This window comes from Ovis canadensis, chromosome 9 (assembly GCF_042477335.2).
Source record: "Ovis canadensis isolate MfBH-ARS-UI-01 breed Bighorn chromosome 9, ARS-UI_OviCan_v2, whole genome shotgun sequence".
Classification (NCBI taxonomy): Eukaryota; Metazoa; Chordata; class Mammalia; order Artiodactyla; family Bovidae; genus Ovis; species Ovis canadensis.
Window position 1 is genome coordinate 38,771,619 of NC_091253.1, and position 23,235 is coordinate 38,794,853.

At 43.0% G+C, this 23,235-nt stretch overlaps 1 protein-coding gene across 2 annotated transcripts in view; it reads left to right on the top strand.

Moving 5' to 3' along the window:
• Positions 1–14,543: 14,543 nt before the first annotated feature.
• The window catches only part of TMEM65 (transmembrane protein 65), a 49,333-nt gene continuing 40,641 nt past the window's right edge, over positions 14,544–23,235 (top strand). The window contains exon 1 of one of the 2 annotated variants that reach the window (XM_069599918.1): positions 14,544–15,871. In XM_069599918.1, coding sequence (XP_069456019.1) covers positions 15,568–15,871 — 304 coding nt within the window. In that variant the 5' untranslated portion in view covers positions 14,544–15,567. The remainder of the gene's footprint in view (positions 15,872–23,235) is intronic. The other variant, XM_069599917.1, reaches the window with a different exon arrangement.

Sequence of the window (23,235 nt, forward strand, 5' to 3'; positions counted from 1 at the left end):
TTCTCCTTGCTCTCCGTTCGGAGAAACTCATCTGTATGAACCACATCAGTGGGCTGATGAATGGGCCTTTTGGCTTCCAGATGAGTTTGTGTTTCTCCTATTGGGAGAACCTGAAGAGGAGATCAAAGAGAGAGAGAGAAGACTGTGAGATCAGAACGTTTATTCCCCTGACTCCCTCCTTGACCATCTAATCCAGCAGGCTGTGTCCTCAACAGGAGGCTTTCTAAACTCTTTCAGTCTAGATTCTCATTCTAGATTGTGATCCCCATGCACTTTTCCACTCATCCCTGTGAGCCCAAGGCTGGTAACAGTGCAACGGCTTCTAAGCCCTGGGTTACTGCACTCTCTCTTGTGACTTCTCTACATCCATTCCTTTGCAAATAAACCCTCAAGTGATCCTATTTAGAGGGGACAATCACCTGTGTTCTATTGTGATGCTACCTGCTATGCTGACTAGGAGAAAAATTTAGCTTTTTCACTCCCTCTTCCTTGTCCCACAACACATGTCCAGTATAAACACTTAAACACACTTTTTATTAGGAACTGAATGTGTCTCCCACAAAGTTATATGTTGAGGCTCTAAGTTCCAATGTGATATTATCTGGTGGTGGGGTTTGGGGGAGGTAATTAGGATTAGATAAGGTCATGAGGGTGGGGCCCTCATGATAGAAGAGCACCCTTATAAGAAGAGACACCAGACAGCTTTTTTCTCACACACTTGCATAAGGAAGAGGGTTATGTGAGCACAAAGCTGGATGGTGGCTGCCTGAAAGCAAAGACAAGAGGTCTTAAAAGGAAATTGACCTTGCTGACACATTCATCTTGGACTTCCAGCTACCAAAACTGAGGGAAATAAATTCCTCTTGTGTAAGCCATGCAGTCTATGGCATTTATTATGGCAGTCGATTAAGATCCTTCTCCTTGCCCATCTGCCTTGCTGCTTTTGTTTTTCAATCGTTAAGTCATGTCTGACTCTTTGCCATCTGCCTAGTTTAGATTTATCATATTTTTTGGTTAGATCAGTATTTGCTGTTATTATAATCCTGTATATACTATTTACCTGTGACTTTTAAATTATAATTTCTCCCTAATGTAACTTATTACTATAGTTAATAATGTTTGTTTACTTAATTTTGTATTGTTCATCCACTCCCAAACTCTCACCCAGAAGTGTAACTCCCCTTTAATATCTCAAATACATCAGAAAAATGTATTAACTCCATCTCTTTGTTAGAGACCCACCTCCCAAAACCTTCCATTGCCTTGTTCCCAGGCAGACCTGATGCTTTCTAGACACCCTGTGACTGCTCATTTCCTGTATCTCTTGGTTTGCCCCTTCAGTTTGATGGAGTGCATCTTCCAGTGTCTTCTGATAAGATGGATGGGACATAGACATTTTGAGATTTCAGTGTCTGAAACAACCCTCACACTAGATTGCTGAATACAAAATACTAGATTGGAAATTACTTCCTTCAGGATTCTTAAGTTATTTCTCTGTTGACTTCTGGCTTTCAGCAATGCTGTTGAAAATCTGGATGCCATTCTAATGAGATTACTTTTTATTGAACTTCCCTTGACAACCTTTGAGTTTACTGCTGGGAACATTAGAATCTTTTCTTGGTTCCTAGTGATTAGAAATGTCATCATGACAGGATTTGGAGTGGGTCTTTTTCTCATCTAGTGTTCTGAGCCCTTAATGAACTCTTGATCTGGGAACAAATGACCTTAACTTTAGGAACTTTCCTTCAGATTTGACAACTTTCTCCCTTATGTTTTTAAAAAACTATTTTATCTTCTTTAGCTCCCATCTACCTCCTGACCTGATTCTATAATGTTGTCACTTACCTTCTATTTTATCTGTTATATTATCTATCATCTACTTTTAAAGTTTTTTCTGTTAATCTTCCAATTTTGCTACATTTTTCACTTTGTCATGTTTTAATTTTCAAGTCAGTTTTTTTTGTTTGTTTTTTGAATGTTCTTACTTTTAAAAATATTTATTTATTTGTATTTTATTTATTTGGCTGCGTTGAGTATTAGTTGCAGTACATAGGAACTTTAGTTGTGACAGGCGAATTCTTAGCTGCGGCATGTGAGATCTAGTTCCTGATTAAGGATCAAACTGGTGCCCCATACATTGGCAGCACAGAGTCTTAGCCACTGGGCCACCAGGGAATTTCCTGGATGTTCTTACTTTAACATACTTCTGTTTTCCCACAGATGAGGTATCTCTTTCCTTATTTTGCAAACATGTTAATGTTATGCATTTTCAAAAGTTTTATTTTGCTCCCCATGTGTTCAGAGGTCCTTTTTTTTTAAATTCAGTTCTGTTTTTCCATCTTGAAGGCTTTCTTCAGCTGACTAGTGAATTTAGGTTGTTAGCTCATATTTTGTATTTAAGAGTAAGACAACAAAAAGCTGGAAACTGAGACGAGTGAAACTGGTTAACTGGTGGCCTGGTTAACTGAAGGTGGCCTGGTTGTACTCTCTTATTGGATTCTCAGAGTGGAATAATGAAACAGAACAGGACCTATGATACGTCCCTTCATGTCCTCTGCCTGCCCTTTGTCTATGGAAAACTTTAGTCAAAGAATAAGTATTATCAGAGAAATGAGAAAATGCAGAAACAAAGGAAAACAGTCAAAGGAGACCAAATAATAATAACGCAGTCATTAAGCAAAGTCAAGGACCTTTAATTCCTTCTCAAGGGCTATAGATAATATTCTGAGCCATATCCTACGAACTGTTTTATAGATACTGAACTCCACACCGCCCCCCGCCGCAAACAGGTGAAGTTAACTACATGATGACCAGACTGTAGCCATGACATAAGCTGCCACAATTCTGAAAACTGGCCTCAAGGAAATGGAAACAAACTGACCCTGGAACTGAAGATTAACTGTACCTAAAACAATCCAGATGACACTGGTTAGAACACTGCATGACCAGTTTCAAGATGATTGTCAGAGCTGACTGTGCTGTTTCTGCATGTAACACCCTTCCTCTGTCTATAGCTCTTACACCCCGCTTGTCAGTGCAGAAGTAGGCCTCTGGACAGACGTCTGTTACTCCCCTCTAGTTGCTGGTATCTGAAATAAAGCAAACTTTCCTTTCCACAAGCCTAGCCTATTTACTGGCTTTTAAGTGGCAAGCAGCCAGATCCCACACATTTTTGTAACAACAGTATGGCTAACGGTGTTGCTGAAGCAGAGCAGGAGAGAGATAAGTGATTCATAAGTCAATCTGTGGCATTCACTTAACCTCCTTGTTTGTGGGTGGCTTCCCTTACCCTCAGGTGTTCCTAGAGCCCCCAAGCTAGTGTTTCTCCACTAGTAAACATCTAGATTTCTCCTGGGGTGAAGGAATGGCAATCCCAGCTGCACGGAATCTAAGTTTATAACTGCTCCATTAAAAGTTTTCACCCAGATCTTCTAATTTTAGTTCAATTATATTTCTACCTTCAGAGATACCTGATGCCTCCAATTTCTATACTTTTTTGAGACTGCTACTAGAATGAACCAGTGCTGGAGAAGACTCTTGAGAGTCCCTTGGACTACAAGATCAAATCAGTCAATCCTGAAGGAAATCAACCATAAATGTTCACTGGAAGGACTGCTTCACTGCTTCCCTGGTGGCTCAGAGGAGCATCTGCCTGGAATGCGGGAAACCCAGGTTCAATCCTGGGCTGGGAAGATCCCCTGGAGAAGGAAAATGGCAACCCACTCCAGTACTCTTGCCTGGAGAATCCCATGGAGCTAGGAGCCTGGTAGGCTACAGTCCATGGGGTCACGAAGAGTCAGACATGACTGAGCAACTATACTTTCACTGGTGGAGGAAGTGGCAATCTACGCTAGTATGTTTGCCTGGATAATCCCATAGAGGAACCAGGTGAGCAACAGTCCATAGGATTGCAGAGTCCAACACAACTGAGTGACTAAGCACTAAGCACGGAAGGACTGAAGCTGAAGCTGAAATTCCAATACTTTGGCCAGAAACTCTTCACATGGTCCAACTCTCACATCCATACATGACCACAGGAAAAACCATAGCTTTGACTAGACAGACCTTTGTTGGCAAAGTAATGCCTCTGCTTTTTAATATGCTGTCTAGGTTGGTCATAGCTTTTCTTCCAAGGAGCAAGCATCTTTTAATTTCATGGCTGCAGTCACCATCTGCAGTGATTTTGGAGCCCTCCAAAATAAAATCTTTCAAAGTTTCCATTGTTTCCCCATCTATTTGTCATGAAGTGATGGGACTGGATGCCATGATCTTAGTTTTCTGAATGTTGAGTTTTAAGTCAGCTTCTACACTCCCTTCTTTCACTTTCATCAAGAGGCTCTTTAGTTCTTCTTTGCTTTCTGCCATAAGTGTGGTATCATCTGCATCTCTGAAGTTATTGGTATTTTTCCTGCCAATCTTGATTCCAGCTTGTGCTTCATTCAGCCCAGCATTTTGCATGATGAACTCCGCATATAACTTAAATAAGCAGAGTGACAATGTACAGCCTTGATGTACTCATTTCCCTATTTGGAATCAGTTTCTCAGTCATGTCCTACATTTTCTTAATGCTGCTGCTGCTGCTACGTCACTTCAGTTGTGTCCGACTCTGTGCGATCCCATAGATGGCAGCTCACCAGGTTCCCCCGTCCCTGAGATTGTCCAGGCAAGAACACTGGAGTGGGTTGCCATTTCCTTCCCCAATGCATGAAAGCAAAAAGTGAAAGTGAAGTCACTGAGTCGTATCCGACTCTTAGTGACCCCATGGACTGAAGCCCACCAGGATCCTCTGTCCATGGGAGTTTCCAGGCAAGAGTACTGGCGTGGGGTGCCATTGCCCCTTAATGTTATAGACTCCCAAATATTTATCTGTGACCCCAGGCCCACATAAATCACAGAAACCAGACAAAGGGAAAGAGGGTCCTGTTTCCCTGTATCTTAAGCCTGAGGAAAATCAAACACCTGGGAGCCAAAATATCCTTTTAAAGAAAATAGAAGGAATGAAGGAAGGCATTCAAGGTAAGAAACAAAGGAGGAGCTGTACTAGTCATAACAATATGGAAGTTTTTGTCTAAATCACACTGACTCAACACAAAAAAAGTTCATTTATCTGTCATGTAAAATCTGCTGTGAACTGGGCAACTCTCTAGGGCAGCTGTCCTCCTATATTGTCTCACTACTCCTTCAGTTCAGTTCAGTTCAGTCGCTCACTCGTGTCCAACTCTTTGCAACACCACGAATCGCAGCACGCCAGGCCTCCCTGTCCATCACCATCTCCCAGAGTTCACTCAGACTCGCATCCATTGAGTCTGTGATGCCATCCAGCCATCTCATCCTCTGTCGTCCCCTTCTCCTCCTACCCCCAATCCCTCCCAGCATCAGAGTCTTTTCCAATGAGTCAACTCTTCTCATGAGGTGGCCAAAGTACTGGAGCTTCAGCTTCAGCATCATTCCTTCCAAAGATTTCCCAGGGCTGATCTCCTTCAGAATGGACTGGTTGGATCTCCTTGCAGTCCAAGGGACTCTCAAGAGTCTTCTCCAACACCACAGTTCAAAAGCATCAATTCTTTGGCGCTCAGCCTTCTTCACAGTCCAACTCTCACATCCATACATGACCACAGGAAAAACCATAGCCTTGACTAGATGGACCTTATTCGGCAAAGTAATGTGTCTGCTTTTGAATATACTATCTAGGTTGGTTGTAACTTTTCTTCCAAGGAGTAAGTGTCTTTTAATTTCATGGCTGCAGTCACCATCTGCAGTGATTTTGAAGCCCCCAAAAATAAAGTCTGACACTGTTTCTACTGTTTCCCCATCTATTTCCCATGAAGTGATGGGACCAGATGCCATGATCTTCGTTTTCTGAATGTTGAGCTTTAAGCCAACTTTTTCACTCTCCTCTTTCACTTTCATCAAGAGGCTCTTTAGTTCCTCTTCACTTTCTGCCATAAGGGTGGTGTCATCTGCATATCTGAGGTTATTGATATTTCTCCCAGCAATCTTGATTCCACCTGTTTCTTCCAGTCCAGCATTTCTCATGATGTACTCTGCATAGAAGTTAAATAAGCAGGGTGACAATATACAGCCTTGGCGTACTCCTTTTCCTATTTGGAAACAGTCTGTTGTTCCATGTCCAGTTCTAACTATTGCTTCCTGACCTGCATACAGATTTCTCAAGAGGCAGGTCAGGTGGTCTGGTATTCCCATTTCTTGAAGAATTTTCCACAGTTTATTGTGATCCACACAGTCAAAGGCTTTGGCATAGTCAATAAAGCAGAAATAGATGTTTTTCTGGAACTCTCTTGCTTTTTCCATGATCCAGCAGATGTTGGCAATTTGATCTCTGGTTCCTCTGCCTTTTCTAAAACCAGCTTGAACAACAGGGAGTTCACGGTTCACGTATTGCTGAAGTCTGGCTTGGAGAATTTTGAGCATTACTTTACTAGCGTGTGAGATGAGTGCAATTGTGCAGTAGTTTGATCATTCTTTTGCATTGCCTTTCTTTGGGATTGGAATGAAAACTGACCTTTTCCAGTCCTGTGGCCACTGCTGAGTTTTCCAATTTTTCTGGCATATGAGTGCAGCACTTTCACAGCATCATCTTTCAGGATTTGAAACAGCTCCACTGGAATTCCATCACCTCCACTAGCTTTGTTTGTAGTGATGCTTTCTAAGGCCCACTTGACTTCACATTCCAAGATGTCTGGCTCTAGATTAGTGATCACATCATCATGATTATCTGGGTCGTGAAGATCATTTTTGTACAGTTCTTCCGTGTATTCTTGCCACCTCTTCTTAATATCTTCTGCTTCTGTTAGGTTCATACCATTTCTAGCCTTTATCAAGCCCATCTTTGCATGAAATGTTCCCTTGGTATCTCTAATTTTCTTGAAGGGATCTCTAGTCTTTCCCATTCTGTTCTTTTCCTCTATTTCTTTGCATTCATTCCTGAAGACCTTTCTTATCTCTTCTTGCTATTCTTTGGAACTCTGCATTCAGAAGCTTATATTTTTCCTTTTCTCCTTTGCTTTTCACCTCTCTTCTTTTCATAGCTATTTGTAAGGCCTCCCCAGACAGCCATTTTGCTTTTTTGAATTTCTTTTCCATGGGGATGGTCTTGATCCCTGTCTCCTGTACAATGTCATGAACCTCCATCCATAGTTCATCAGGCATTCTATCTATCAGGTCTAGTCCCTTAAATCTATTTCTCACTTCCACTGTATAATCATAAGAGATTTGATTTAGGTCATACCTGAATGGTCTAGCAGTTTTCTCTACTTTCTTCAATTTGAGTCTGAATTTGGTAATAAAGAGTTCATGATCTGAGCCACAGTCAGCTCCTGGTCTTGTTTTTGTTGACTGTATAGAGCTTCTCCATCTTTGGCTGCAAAGAATATAATCAATCTGATTTCGGTGTTAACCATCTGGTGCTGTCCATGCGTAGAGTCTTCTCTTGTGTTGTTGGAAGAGGATGTTTGCTATGACCAGTGCTTTTTCTTGGCAAAACTCTATTAGTCTTTGCCCTGCTTCATTCCACATTCCAAGGCGAAATTTGCCTGTTACTCCAGGTGTTTCTTGACTTCCTACTTTTGCATTCCAGTCCCCCTATAATGAAAAGGACATTTTTTGTGTGTTTTAGTTCTAAAAGGTCTTGTAGGTCTTCATAAAACCGTTCAAATTCAGTTTCTTCAGCGTTACTGGTTGGGGCATAGACTTGGATAACTGTGATATTGAATGGTTTGCCTTGGAGACAAACAGAGATCATTCTGTCTTACCGCCTCAATTTCATGGAACTTCCATTTCAACACATGTTGTGAATCTTACCATGCTAGGGGAGGACAGAGCTGCATGCTAAGCACAAGCAATTAAGGGCCTGTATCTGGAGGTGAAAATGTGTCAGTCAGGTTTCCATTCATTGGCCATAGCATGTCACATGGCCACCCTCAACTTTAAGGGGACAAGGAAGAATACTCCTCTCGTGCCCTGAGAATCAATTCTGTTGAGCAGTAGTGACTAATAACAGTGAAAATATTTGTTCTGAAATGGAAAATCTGGCCTTAAACAAAATATTTTTTATTTTTATACTTCCAGTCCTAGCTTGGTGGCTGGTACAGAGAAGGGAAGGGTCAATATTATTTGAATATCAGATAACACAGGTATATGTTAGAAGGGGCTTCCGTAGTGTCTCAGTGGTAAAGAACCTGCCTGCCAATGCAGGAGATGCAGGTTTGATCCCTTGGTTGGGAAGATTCCCTGGAGAAGGAAATGGCAATCCACTCCAGTATTCTTGCCTGGGAAATCCCATGTACAGAGGAGTCTGGTGGGCTACAGTCTGTTAGGTTGCAAAAGAGGCAGACATGACTTAGTCACTGAACAACAACAATGTGTTAGAAGATAATTTAATAAAATGTCTATTTAAAAGTTATTCAATAAAGTCTGAGTTGATGCCTTATTTTCCTTCAAAACCAAACAACAAAAGGGACTTCCTTTGAGGTCCAGTGGTTAAGACTCCATGCTTTCAATGCAGGGACCACAGATTTAATTCTTGGTCAGGGAACTAAGATCCCACATGCCTCACAGCCAAAAACAAAAACAAAAACAACAACAACAAAAAAAAAACCATAAAACAGAACTAATATGTAACAATCAAGACTTTTAAAATGGTCCACATTAAAAAAATTCTTAAAAAAATTAAATAAAGTGGACAGCAATAGCTGGGTATATAACATATCATAAGATGTAGACAGAACATGGCCTTGTGCCATACCATGAACAGGGATGCCAGGAGTTCTGGAGAGCACCTGCATGATGTAACCTATTGTGGACTGCTGATTCAGCAACAATTTTTCATGAGGAGGAGACAGTGATTGTTAACTGAGGCACAATGTTTTCATCTTTGTCATCTTGAAAAGTGAAGAGCAGCTTCTGCTGAGCCCAGGCCAAGACTGCCTTCTGGGCCCTCCTTCTCTCCATCTTTCACTTCTGTAACCTTCTCCAATCTGCTGAAGCTACCTGCTCAGCACCCTCCCATTTCCTCACAGCCTTCCTCTTGCTGCCCGTAGCTAGACCTGCTTTATCCTACCCTTCTCCATAGCTCTATACATGAACCCTGCCCCATCTCCTTCATTTATTTATATTTAGGGTATTCAAGTGTTCAGAGAAACAGTGGATAGGGGATCCAGGTAGTACACATGATATATGTATCAAATTATGATAGCTAGGTAAGTATTTCCCAAATTAGGGTCCAAAGACCTAACCCTAGAGGTCTGAGGGGTCCACAGGAATTAAGGTAATAATCATGTATTGCGCACTTACATGTTTCAAGTGCTGTTTGAAATGTTTTACAGATATTTACTTTCACTGTAACTTTCTAAAGCAGATACTCTTACCTCCATTTAACACATAAGCAAACTTAGCAACATGTTCTTATTACCATCAAAGACATGAACAGTTATACAGCTAGGTTATACAAGGTTATACATTTACAGCTAGTAAGTAGTAGAGTGGGGACTCAAAACCTAGTCTGCCTCCAGAGAGAATGATTTCAACCACTTCGCAATGTTGTCATCTGGGGCTTGACAGGGACTGAATGGTCCAAGATGGCCTCATGCATGTGTCTGGTAGTTAGCTGGGGCTATTGGCTGTCACTGCAAAGAAATACAGGAAAACAACAGAATGGGAAAGACTAGAGATCTCTTCAAGAAAATTAGAGATAGCAAGGGAATATTTCATGCAAAGATGGGCTCGATAAAGGACAGAAATGGTATGGACCTAACAAGCAGAAGATATTAAGAAGAGGTGGCAAGAATACACAGAAGTGTACAAAAAAGAGCTTCACGACCCAGATAATCACAATGGTGTGATCATTCACCTAGAGCCAGACATCCTGGAATGTGAAGTCAAGTGGGCCTTAGAAAGCATCACTATGAACAAAGCCAGTGGAGGTGATGGAATTCCAGTTAAACTATTTAAAATCCTGAAAGATGATGCTGCGAAAGTCCTGCACTCAATATGCCAGCAAATTCGGAAACCTCAGTAGTGGCCACAAGACTGGAAAAGGTCAGTTTTCATTCCAATCCCAAAGAAAGGCAATGCCAAAGAATGTTCAAACTACCACACAATTGCACTCATCTCACATGCTAGTAAAGTAATGCTCAAAATTCTCCAAGCCAGGCTTCAGCAATACGTGAACTGTGAACTTCCAGATGTTCAGGCTGGTTCTAGAAAAGGCAGAGGAACCAGAGATCAAATTACCAACATCCGCTGGATCATGGAAAAAGCAAGAGAGTTCCAGAAAAACATCTATTTCTGCTTTATTGACTATGCCAAAGCCTTTGACTGTGTGGATCACAATAAACTGTGGAAAATTCTTCAAGAGATGGGAATACCAGACCACCTGACCTGCCTCTTGAGAAATCTGTATGCAGGTCAGGAAGCAATAGTTAGAACTGGACATGGAACAACAGACTGTTTCCAAATAGGAAAAGGAGTACGCCAAGGCTGTATATTGTCACCCTGCTTATTTAACTTCTATGCAGAGTACATCATGAGAAACGCTGGACTGGAAGAAACACAAGCTGGAATCAAGATTGCTGGGAGAAATATCAATAACCTCAGATATGCAGATGATATCACCCTATGGCAGAAAGTGAAGAGGAACTAAAGAGCCTCTTGATGAAAGTGAAAGAGGAGAGTGAAAAAGTTGGCTTAAAGCTCAACATTCAGAAAATGAAGATCATGGCATCTGGTCCCATCACTTCCCATGGGAAATAGATGAGGAAACAGTGGAAACAGTGTCAGACTTTATTTTGGGGGCTCCAAAATCACTGCAGATGGTGACTGCAGCCATGAAATTAAAAGACACTTACTCCTTGGAAGAAAAGTTATGACCAACCTAGATAGCATATTCAAAAGCAGACACATTACTTTGCCAACAAAGCTCCATCCTAGTCAAGGCTATGGTTTTTCCTGTGGTCATGTATGGATGTGAGAGTTGGACTGTGAAGAAGGCTGAGCGCTGAAGAATTGATGTTTTTGAACAGTGGTGTTGGAGAAGACTCTTGAGAGTCCCTTGGAGTGCAAGGAGATCCAACCAATCCATTCTGAAGGAGATCAGCCCTGGGATTTCTTTGGAAGGAATGATGCTAAAGCTGAAGCTCCAGTACTTTGGCCACCTCATGAGAAGAGTTGACTAATTGGAAAAGGGGATGACCTAGGATGAGATGGCTGGATGGCAGCACTAACTCGATGGAGGTGAGTCTGAGTGAACTCCAGGAGTTGGTGATGGACAGGGAGGTCTGTCATGCTGCGATTCATGGGGTTGCAAAGAGTCGGACACGACTGAGCGACTGAACTGAACTGATTGGCTGTCACTTCCTCCTCCCAGTGGCTTTTCCAGCAGGATACTCCATACCTCTTTACATTGCAGCTGAATTCTGAGATTGTACCATTGGTCATGGAACAGATAGGCTTATAGATCAAATTAAGATGCGTGAATCAGATTGTTAGGTGGCAGCTTTAAAACATTTCCCCAAATTCTTTGACATTTCTTCCATTGAGAGGCGGAGGTCCATTGTTATTCAGTCTCTTGGTGGTGTCTGACCCCATGGACTGTAGCATGCCAGCCTCTCCTGTTCTTTACCATCTCCCTATTACATGGGCTGGCCCTAGTGGCTTGCTGGTGGCTGGTAGAATAAGTGGAAGTGATACTGTATGATTCCTTAGGATAAATCATTAAAGGTCATGAACCTGTTTGTTTTTTTTTTTTTAGACACTTGCTCTCAGGGAAGCCAGCTGCCATGTGAGACGTCTGACCTGTGGGAGGGGTATGTGAAGGTACTCTGGTTCACAGTCTTAGCTGAGCTTCCAGCCAGACAACAGTCAGCATCAACTGTCAGCCACATAACTGTGCCATCTTGGATATCCAACCTTGATGAGCCTTTAAATGACTGCCATTGCAGTGGCATCTGATAAGAGACTCCAACAAAGAACTGCCCAAGCAAGTCCTCCTTGAATTCCTGTTACAATATCAGGAGCAGGATAAACTGCCTAGGTAAGCCACTAAGTTTGGTTTAACATGTTCACTCAAATAGCAACAAGAGTAACCCAGTTTATCAACCAATTTAGAACAGAGTGAGAAGCAAGGACAAAGAGATAGAGTCGATAAACAAGCTTAGGATGAGACATAAGCAGGGTGGAAGGACCATTGTAAAAACCATTTTGTTTTATGTGACGTTCATATGTGTTAACACTCTCTGCCAGTCTTCTCTACAGATGGCATAGTTTTAAGGACCAGAGTGGAGAGGAAGTGAGGGGTTTCAGCAGATTGAAGGGGCCTGGAATCAACACAAAGCAAGTGTGTCTTGTCAAAACTATAGCTGTCCATCAGCTGGCTGAGTAGCTAGGGATTCATCTGCTAGAATAATTTATCTGCTAGATTTATCTGTGCAGAGACTATATAAGGCCGTAACATGGGCATAATGGATAACATGAGTTGGTGATAGCATAGCTGTCAGTCTAGAGGTAGTATGATCCATGCCTTATTAATATTTAAAGTTCACTTGGTCTATCTCTTTCTATATAAAGTAGAACTTTATTTGACTGCATTGGGTCTTAGCTGTGGCATGCAGGATCTACACAGCTTCTCTCTAGTTGCCGTGCATGGGCTTAGTGGCCCCTCAGCATGTGGAATCTTAGTTTTCCAACTAGGGATCCAACCCATGTACCTTCATTAGAAGGCAGATTCTTGACCACTGGACCACCAGGTAAGTCCCTAAAGTAGCGCTTTCGTTTGTTCCAGCCTTTTTATGTTTAACACAAACCCATTCAGTCTATGTGTAACATGTCATAAGCAAATTGTATCTATGTTTTCGTTTCTCTTATTCTCTGTAGCAGAGATGATTACTCCTAAAGCATGCAGCAAACACATTTCAGCAAGCCTCAAGGAACAAACACTTATTGGAACATGGTTGTGATATCCCACTTACTGCTGAAAGTATCACATGGCCATGCCCACAATCATATGGTACAAGTCTACACAAGGGGGTGTATACCACAAAGCATGATTTGTTGGGACCATAATGGAACAATCGAACACTAATACATAGCTAGGAAGCGATTGATCCAATTATTGAACTTTCAGCACTCTATGCTTTTGGAGCCTACACACAAAACTGGTGTCCTGGAGACTGCTAGGAATTCTTACTGAAGAGCTTTTTCAAATCTCTCTTCCCAGGCCCCACCCCAAACCCAATGAATCAGAATCTCTTCGGGGTAAAAGGTATATATGGGAGGAGGTGGTAGAAATTCCAAGAATTTGAGACTTAAATAACTCTGTAGAAGATTCCAACACACCATGGGGCATGTAGGGGGTTTCAAAGACAAGAGAGTCTCTTCACTCTTAAGGGCTTGCGTTTTCCAAAGAGAACATTCTTAATTATCATTACAACAGGAACATTGCCCTGAAATTTAAAAAAAATTTTAATGCTTTCCCTGTTAAGTTAGAGCAGTGGTTCTCAAACTTCTGTCTGTGCGTGTGTGTGATGTGTTAGTCACTCAGTCGTGTCTGACTTTTTGCAACCCTATGGACTGTAGCCCCATCCAGGCTCCTCTGTCCATGGAATTCTCCAGGCAATACAGAAGTGGGTTGTCATTCCCTTCTCCAGGGGAATCTTTCCAACCCAAGGATCAAACCTGGGTCTCCCGCATTGCAGGCAGATTCTTTACCATCTGAGCCACCAGGGAAGGAATCAGTATTAACAGGAGGGTCTGTTAAAACGCAGATGACTGGGTTCAAAACCCAGTTTCAGATTCAGGATGTCTCTGGTGGAGCACCTGAATTTGCATGTCTAACAAGTTCTGTTGTCTAGGGACCATACTCTGAGAACCACTGAGTCAGAGCAGTAGAAGGATTTGGTGATAAAGTTCCTCCAATGACTCACATTTTTTGTACTTACATTTTTACAGCACATCTACTGCATATATGGTCTTGGGCTGGGCGCAGCAGCGGATATAAGGATAGGATTTAGGTCTTGATTACACTTGAGCAGATTTATTCTCTAAGTGGATCTATTCTCTAAGAAGCCAGGAAGCCTAAGTGTCATCAGAGAGTTCAGACAGAGCAGAGATCTCCTCCCTTGGGAAAAGATAAATGAAAGCTTGTAAAAGGAGACCCTATGACTCCTCCGAAAATGCCTAGGACACGTGGAAATGGAAAATCGTAGAATTCTTTCCGTTTCAGCATAGGTGAAAAAAATCAACCCAACAGACCGGAACAAATACCTGGAAAAGGTCTGCGACTTTCTTGCCTCGGGCTCCAGCATTAACAATCTGCAAAGTGCTTGCATCAAAACGGGGTAAAGTGTTCTCAGTGTCAAGGTCTCAAAGACTTCTGGGGAAGGGGTAGACATGGCTTCGCCTTCCCTTTACAGTTTCCAGAGATTGGGCTCCGGCGGAAGCCGGGGTGTGCGGTGACTTGGCAAACCGCGCGGCGTGAGCGCTTCAATAACCCAAAGCAGGGCGCTGTGGTGAGGCCTGTGCCAAGCGAAGGGGGCCACACGCTGGACCATCATTCAGAACCAGCCTCAGATTCAAGTATGACGGTGGGACGGGTGGCAGTCGCACTACCCAGCCCAGCGAGGGGCTCAAGGATCTTCCATACCCCTCAGTCTGGACTCAAACGTGGCGGAGGTCAGGGCCGGCAGCCACGGCCCTCTTCCTACACCTTCAAGCACCGGAGGGCGGGAGGACCCGCGTGCACTCCCCTCACGCGGGAGCGCGCGCGCGCCCCGCGAGCCTGCGCGCGCCCCGCGAGCCTGCGCGCGCCCCGCGAGCCTGCGCGCGCCCCGCGAGCCTGCGCGCGCCCCGCGAGCCTGCGCGCGCCCCGCGAGCCTGCGCGCGCCCCGCGAGCCTGCGCGCGCCCCGCGAGCCTGCGCGCGCCCCGCGAGCCTGCGCGCGCACTGCGCCTGCGCAGCTCCGCCCTTTGCCCGCCCCTTTCCTTCGCCCCGCCCTGTTACCCTCTACCCTGCCGCTAGGGGTAGTGGCGGCGGCTGGGGCCCGAGAACGCGGCTCCTTTGAGGCAGACTTGAGGCGTGAGGACGAGCGCCGGCCAGAGGCTGGGAAAACCGGCGATAAGGGAGGGCGGTGCCGGAGAAGGGCGGCGCGTGGCTGACTCATCCCTCTGGAAGGTAAGACTGACAGACGCAAACCCTTGCCGAACCCGCCCGCCCGCCCGCCCGCGCTGCTCCGGGTCGGCTGGGAGGCGCCCGCCCGCGCCGCCAGCCCGCCCGCCAGCCAGTCTTCTCCTGGAGCGCTCTCCCGGCCCGGCCGCCTCAGAGAAAGTTTTCGTCGTCGGGAGGGACCGGAGGCGCCGCGGGCCTTCGGGGAAGGGAAGGAGGACGCAAGAGGAGGCTCCAGCCGCGCGGGCCGGGGAGTGCATGGTGCCCGGCGCCTCGGTCGCCTGTCAGGAGGACATTGGGGCGGGGTCGGGCTGAGGCCAGCTCCTTCTTTCCCGCGGCCTCGTCAGAAATCGCCCTCCCGGACTGCCGCGGGGTCCCCGCTCCTCAGCCCGCCATGTCCCGGCTGCTGCCGCTGCTGAGGAGCTGGACCGCGCGCAGCCTGAGGCCGGGCCCGGCCGCCGCCGCCGCCGCCGCCGCCGCGCCCCGTCCGCCCTCCTGGTGCTGCTGCGGGCGGGGGCTGCTCGCGCTCGCGGCCCCGGGAGGCCCCCGGGCGCTGGGCACCCACCCCAAGAAGGAGCCCATGGAGGCGCTGAACACGGCTCAGGGCGCGCGCGACTTCATCTACAGCCTGCACTCCAGCGAGAGGAGCTGCCTGCTCAAGGAGCTGCACCGCTTCGAGTCGATCGCCATCGCCCAAGGTAAGGGGGACCCCAGGGGGGCGATCCGGGGGGCCCGGCGCCCTCCTTTCCCCCGCCCGCCCCTCGGCCTGGGCCCCTGGCCGCCGCTCCCTTCGCCTTCCTGGCCTCGCGCCTGGGACGTCAGAGGAGGGGAACTTTCCGCCTCCTGAGTGTCCCCGGGGCAGGTAGGACAGGCGCGGATCCTGCCAGGCAGCCGGGGCCAACGCTTGGCTGGTTCCTCCCCAGCCTCAGAATCGGAGCTTCAGCCCCAGTTACCAACCGACGAGAATCTGATTTTGTTTAGATTTGCCGTGTTCACTCTCCCCCGCCCCCCACACCCCCCAGTCGTCCTGTCCCCTAGCTCGTGCTGCTTCTGGGAACGTGCAGCCGTGCAGGTGGCTAAGCCGACAGGCAGGAGGAAACTTTGTTGAATGGTTATCAAAAGATGTGTGGGTCCGAAAGAAGGGATGTTGCTTCTTAAGGCAGAGATACTCTCAGCTGCCTGTTTGTACACGCCTCCAGTTGGATTCATTTGAACAGCCGAAGGAAACATTTTCCTGGGAAATGGAAAGAGTGGAGTAGACCAGGAATAGCACATACAGACTGGCAAGTCAGTCCATCATAGGTTTGGTGCTACGCAAGTTAAACTCCCCTTTCTGTTGTTTCCTCAGAGGATGAAAGAATGCAGTAGATAGGAAGGTATTTTTTTTTCTGGAAATCTGTGACTCTACAATAAAAAGCAGACTTCTGCTCAAAAATAATCTGGAATGGTGAAAACCAAGCTATTTTTAAGCTAACATGTTAAAAGAGGATATTTTTAAAACTAGTGCAGAATGCTGGTAGGTCAGAATTTGAGTCCAAGTGAAAAAGCTAAAAAGTCAGAAAACCAGAAGAGGTGAAAGGGACCAGTGATCAATCATTCATTCTTAAAATACCTTTGCCAATTAAATACCCTGATACAAACAAAATACATTGCTGCTGTTTTATATTACATTCTGATGTGTTTGAAAGTTGTGTTTTTTTCCCCTTAGTTTAGGCCTCTCCTTCTTCAGGGTTGGTAGGTAAATAAACATTTCATAGATTCCTTACATTAAGAGCCCATTTATTTGGAAAAAGACGTTTCATTTGCCAGAGGCACTTGGAAGTGCTTCATTGATCTGTGGATAGGAATGGAGGAAAGCATGATTTTTCTATACTACTTTTTCAGAAACTTTTTATTAGTTGGGCCTTTTAACTGCTTTCTTTTCCTCAGTTCAGGGAATTGTGGAACAATTTATGGTACTGGATCATTCCAGACATTATCTACTCACAGTGCTTCCATAGGAAAAATGTAACATCCCAATCAATTTGATTACTCAATATGTAATCATGATATTATATGAAGTCATAATCAGATATTAGCATATTTGTAAGCTATATGTGCACTCAGTGTGTAGTTTTTAAAATAATAATTTCCAAAAATGTGACCATTGGAAAAAACTATAAAGACATCCATGCCAGAGCATTAGTTTTGGGAATCTTTCTCCATGGATAAGACTGTTTGAACTCACATTTGGCCTTTTCTAAGTAATTTCTTAGAAATTCTGCATTAACATTGTTTCAAGATTGGAGGGCCTTCTTAATATGATTTTATAACAGTTCATAAAAAGCATGTTCTGTGATACACATGGATAAATTTTACCTTGTATCTTATTGTTTTAGCACATGCCAATAGTATTGTGGTAGGAATGCTACATTTTCCAGTGAAGGTAATGCTTTAAAATTTAACATGGTTTTAAATACTGGAAGGGACCTATAAATTTCAGTCAATGGAGATCAGTTAGTGCCAAACTTAATAATATATAAGTTACATGAGAGAGAAGTTGGTAATTTAAATTGTGTTTGTTCAAGATAAACAAGCAAGGATATAGGAAACAATGTAGTAGCCAATGCTTATTTGACTTATAAGCTAAACAATTGTAAAGTTTAAGTCAACTAATTTTACCAGTGTTGATGACTAAATTAGTGCCCTTTGACTCATGTGACATTTATTGATGATGATGCTTTAATTTTTAGTATAGAATTAATTCTAATACAGTTTTTGATACCAGTCAGTGCATATAGTTTTGAGGGAGATAACTGGAATCAAAACTAGTAAATTACCTATTCATTAACCATGTAAGGTAAAGAGATTTCTTATGTCAAGAATGCATACAGCTCAGTCTATTGCTGAAATAAAATTTTTCCCCAGACAAATGAAAAATTGTCGTTTTTCTTTTATTGTTGCTTTTTGAGTGTTTTTAAATACTCAGCCTGTGTATTAAATGTGTGTGTACCAAGTGCACTTTCTAATGAAATAAATCATTAAAAGAGCTGTTTCTTATAATAGGAAATCTTATATGTTTTTGGAAAGCGTGTGCTTGGATGATCTAATGTAATGTTTTGGATGTGGTGTGGAAACATTACAGGAAAACATCTATGCTTTGAAATGAAAGTGGGTCTACTGCTGAAATATGTCACATTGGCCCTTATCTTTCTAATGTGTTTATCAGTAGGCATGTGATATAGTCTGTGGCAAGATAAAGCCTTATAATCAATTTGTATAGATAAAGCAAACTTTGTGGGATGTCTTATTATTGTTAAGTAAGATATTGTGATTTTTAAATTACAAATTGATTTCCTCCCAAGTTTTTTTAAAGTAGATGTTCAACCCACTGTCTTTCTTCCAGAAAGAGTCCATATTCTCCTGACAGTACATTGTTGTGCTGATATTATTATTATTGCCTTTTAATTTTAGCTGAGCTTTTTAAAACAAATTTGTTTTCAAATTTCTGCAATTACTATTTCTATTTGTAATTATTTTTAAAGACATTTAAAATATCAATTTGGTTTTTCAATGAGCAGATTCATTGTATTAGTTATACATTCAGTTCAGTTCAGTTCAGTCGCTCGCTCAGTTGTGTCCGACTCTTTGTGACCCCATGAATTGCAGCACACCAGGCCTCCCTGTCCATCACCAACTCCCTGAGTTCACTCAAACTCATGTCCATCGAGTCAGTGATGCCATCCAGTCATCTCATCCTCTGTCGTCCCCTTCTCCTCCTGCCCCCAATCCCTCCCAGCATCAGAGTCTTTTCCAGTGAGTCAACTCTTCGCATGAGGTGGCCAAAGTATTAGAGTTTACGCTTTAGCATCATTCCTTCCAAAGAACACCCAGGGTTGATCTCCTTCAGAATGGACTGGTTGGATCTCCTTGCAGTCCAAGGGACTCTCAAGAGTCTTCTCTAACACCACAGTTCAAAAGCATCAATTCTTTGGTGCTCAGGTTTCTTCACAGTCCAACTCTCACATCTGTACATGATTACTGGAAAAACCATAGCCTTGGCTAGATGGACCTTTGTTGGCAAAGTAATGTCTCTGCTTTTGAATATGCTGTCCAGGTTGGTCATAACTGTCCTTCCAAGGAATAAGCATCTTTTAATTTCATGGCTGCAGTCACCTCTGCAGTGATTTTGGAGCCCAGAAAAATAAAGTCTGACACTGTTTCCACTGTTTCCCCATCTATTTGCCATGAAGTGATGGGACCAGATGCCATGATCTTTGTTTTCTGAATGTTGACTTTAGGCCAACTTTTTCACTCTCCCCTTTCACTTTCATCAAGAGGCTTTTTAGTTCCTCTTCACTTTCTGCCATAAGGGTGGTGTCATCTGCATATCTGAGGTTATTGATATTTCTCCCAGCAATCTTGATTCCAGCTTGTGCTTCTTCCAGCCCAGTGTTTTTCATGATGTATTTTACATATAAGTTAACTAAGCAAGGTGACAGTATACAGCCTTGACATACTCCTTTTCCTATTTGGAACCAGTCTGTTGTTCCATGTCCTGGAACGCAAAAGTAGGAAGTCAAGAAACACCTGGAGTAACAGGCAAATTTCGCCTTGGAATACGAAAAGAAGCAAGGCAAAGGCTAATAGAGTTTTGCCAAGAGAACGCACTGGTCATAGCAAACACTCTCTTCCAACAACACAAGAGAAGACTCTACACATGGACATCACAAGATGGTAAATACCAAAATCAGATGGATTATATTCTTTGCAGCCAAAGATGGAGAAGTTCTATACAGTCAGCAAAAACAAGACCAGGAGCCGACTGTGGGTCAGATCATGAACTCCTTAGACTTAAACTGAAGAAAATAGGGAAAACCACTAGATCATTCAGGTATGACCTAAATCAAATCCCTTATGATTATACAGTAGAAGTGAGAAGTAGATTTAAGGGACTAGATCTGATCGATAGAGTGCCTGATGAACTATGGAATGAGGTTTGTGACATTGTACAGGAGACAGGGATCAAGACCATCCCCATGGAAAAGAAATTCAAAAAAGCAAAATGGCTGTCTGGGGAGGCCTTACAAATAGCTGTGAAAAGAAGAGAAGTGAAAAGCAAAGGAGAAAAGGAAAGATATAAGCATCTGAATGCAGAGTTCCAAAGAATAGCAAGAAGAGATAAGAAAGCCTTCTTCAGCGATCAGTGCAAAGAAATAGAGGAAAACAACAGAATGGGAAAGACTAGAGATCCCTTCAAGAAAATTAGAGATACCAAGGGAACATTTCATGCAAAGATGGGCTCGATAAAGGACAGAAATGGTATGGACCTAACAGAAGCAGAAGATATTAAGAAGAGGTGGCAAGAATACACAGAAGAACTGTACAAAAAAGAGCTTCATGACCAAGATAATCATGATGGTGTGATCACTCACCTAGAGCCAGACATCCTGGAATGTGAAGTCAAGTGGGCCTTAGAAAGCATCACTATGAACAAAGCTAGTGGAGGTGATGGAATTCCAGTGGAGCTATTTCAAATCCTGAAAGATGATGCTGTGAAAGTGCTGCACTCAATATGCCAGCAAATTTGGAAAACGCAGCAGTGGCCACAGGACTAGAAAAGGTCAGTTTTCATTCCAATTCCAAAGAAAGGCAATGCCAAAGAATGCTCAAACTACCACACAATTGCACTCATCTCACACACTAGTAAAGTAATGCTCAAAATTCTCCAAGCCAGACTTCAGCAATACGTGAACCGTGAACTTCCTGATGTTCGGGCTGGTTTTAGAAAAAGCAGAGGAACCAGAGATCAAATTGCCAACATCTGCTGGATCATGGAAAAAGCAAGAGAGTTCCAGAAAAACATCTATTTCTGCTTTATTGAGTATGCCAAAGCCTTTGACTGTGTGGATCACAATAAACTGTGGAAAATTCTGAAAGAGATGGGAATACCAGACCACCTGACCTGCCTCTTGAGAAACCTATATTCAAGGTCAGGAAGCAACAGTTAGACTGGACATGGAACAATAGACTGGTTCCAAATAGGAAAAGGAGTACGTCAAGTTATACATAGCTGTACAACAAATTACCTCAAAGCATAGTGACTTAAAACAAATATGTATTTTCTCATGGTTTCTGAGGATTAGGAGTCCTGAGGCAGCTTAGGGGGTTATTTCTGGCTCAAGGTCTCTCATCAAGTGTTAATCAAGCTTTCAGCTGGGGCTGTATCATCTGAAGTTTGGACTGGGGCTGGAAGAACTAGTTCCAAGAACACTCACTCACATAGCTGTTGGCTAGAAGTCTCAATTCCTTGCCATGTGGATCTCTCCACAGTGCTGTCTGATTGTTTCAAGACATGGCAGCTGGCTTCTTCCAGAATGAATGATTAGAGACCTAAGCTGGAAGCCACAGTATTTCATAACCCAGTCTTAGAAGAGCTAGTCCATCCTTTTTTTGCCCTAGTTGTACACTATGGGAGATACTATATAGGATGTGAATACCAGGAGGTGGAAATAATTGGGGTCATCTTGGAGGCTACCTTGAATGCTTATTAACTTGTAATTAATGATCGTTGGAGAATTACACAGAAAAGTAAGAGCTGGCTTTTGGGGAGGCATAAAGAAAGACATGATTTGAAAAAAGGAGCTTCTTAGAAAATTTTTTTTTTAATGTGTACTTATGTTATTTTAAAAATGAGATTCTTTATATATATATATATATGAAAATAAATGGCAACCCACTCCAGTACTCTTGCCTGGAGAATCCCATGGAGGGAGGAGCCTGGTAGGCTACTAGTCCATGGGGTTGCAAAGAGTTGGACACGACTGAGTGACTTCACTTTCAAAGGATGTTTTGAGGGCAACAGGGCAGTTTTTTTTTTATTCAATCTTAGATCCTAATCAGCTTGCATTTTTTTGTTTCTCTGTATAAGTGGTAATTGTATATGTTTAAAAAATTTTTTTAACCATTTATCTGCATTCATATAGATATCCCATATAATTCTAAAGTTAATCTTGTAGTTCCCCACGTTTGTGATTGTTTATTTAAGGTATAATAAGGAGTTTTGTTTTGAGAACTTGCCATATAGCATACTTAGAATACATAAAAACAAAAATGACTTTTTCCTGGAGTTCAAATCCACTAGGGATCTTGGACTCTTAACAAGAGTATTCTCATTTTTGTCAACCCTTTGTATAGGATTATATAAGAAAGTAGCAAAGCTGTTAAGCTGTTAGCGCCTCTGGGATAAATTGAAGATAATCTTGGCTTTTGCTCAGAGAGAATAGGAAAGAGGGCAAGAAAACATTTCATACTCCAGTTTAACATTTGCAAGTAAAGATATTTCAGTGCCTTAGTGAAACAGTAAAAGAAAATAATAACTGGACCTCCAGGAGGAGAACAGATGAGGATATGAAATGTGGACTGAATCAGGAGGAGTGAGTCATCTCTAATAAGCTGGGAACTTCTATATATTGGCCCTGGATAAGTAAATGAAGCTTTGTTATGATCAGTTATTTTTCCAATATGGAAAGAGCCTGATTATGGCAGTATATCCCAACAGCCTTAATTATGAATAGTTTTAAGAGTTAATGAGCATATTGGAGTAGCCCTATAACTAGGGATTCTGTCTAGAAAACAGATAACATAAATAGAATTTTTTTCCCTTCCATTATAAAATGGATATATTCTATTAACAATCTTTAATCATCATTTAACATATAACTTGAGCTCTAGAGTTATTTGTGACATAAAACAGTGGCCATTGTGTTATAGCTCATGGTTTTATGGATCAGGAATATAGGCAGGGCTTAGCTGGGTGGGTTGTCCCTTTCACGTAGTATCTGTGGGGGTCATGTAGTAAACAGCTGGCAGATGAGCTAGTTACAGGATCCAAGATGGCTTCATTCACTTGTCTGGTACTTTGTTGGACATGACTGGGAGTTTGGGCTCAAATGGAACTACTGACCAGTGTAGATGCATTTGATTTCACCAGCATGACAGTCTTAAAATGAATCAGGACTCCCAGAGAAAATGTTCCAAGAGAGCTGAGTAGAAGTGGTAAGACTTTGTATCAGTTTCCTAT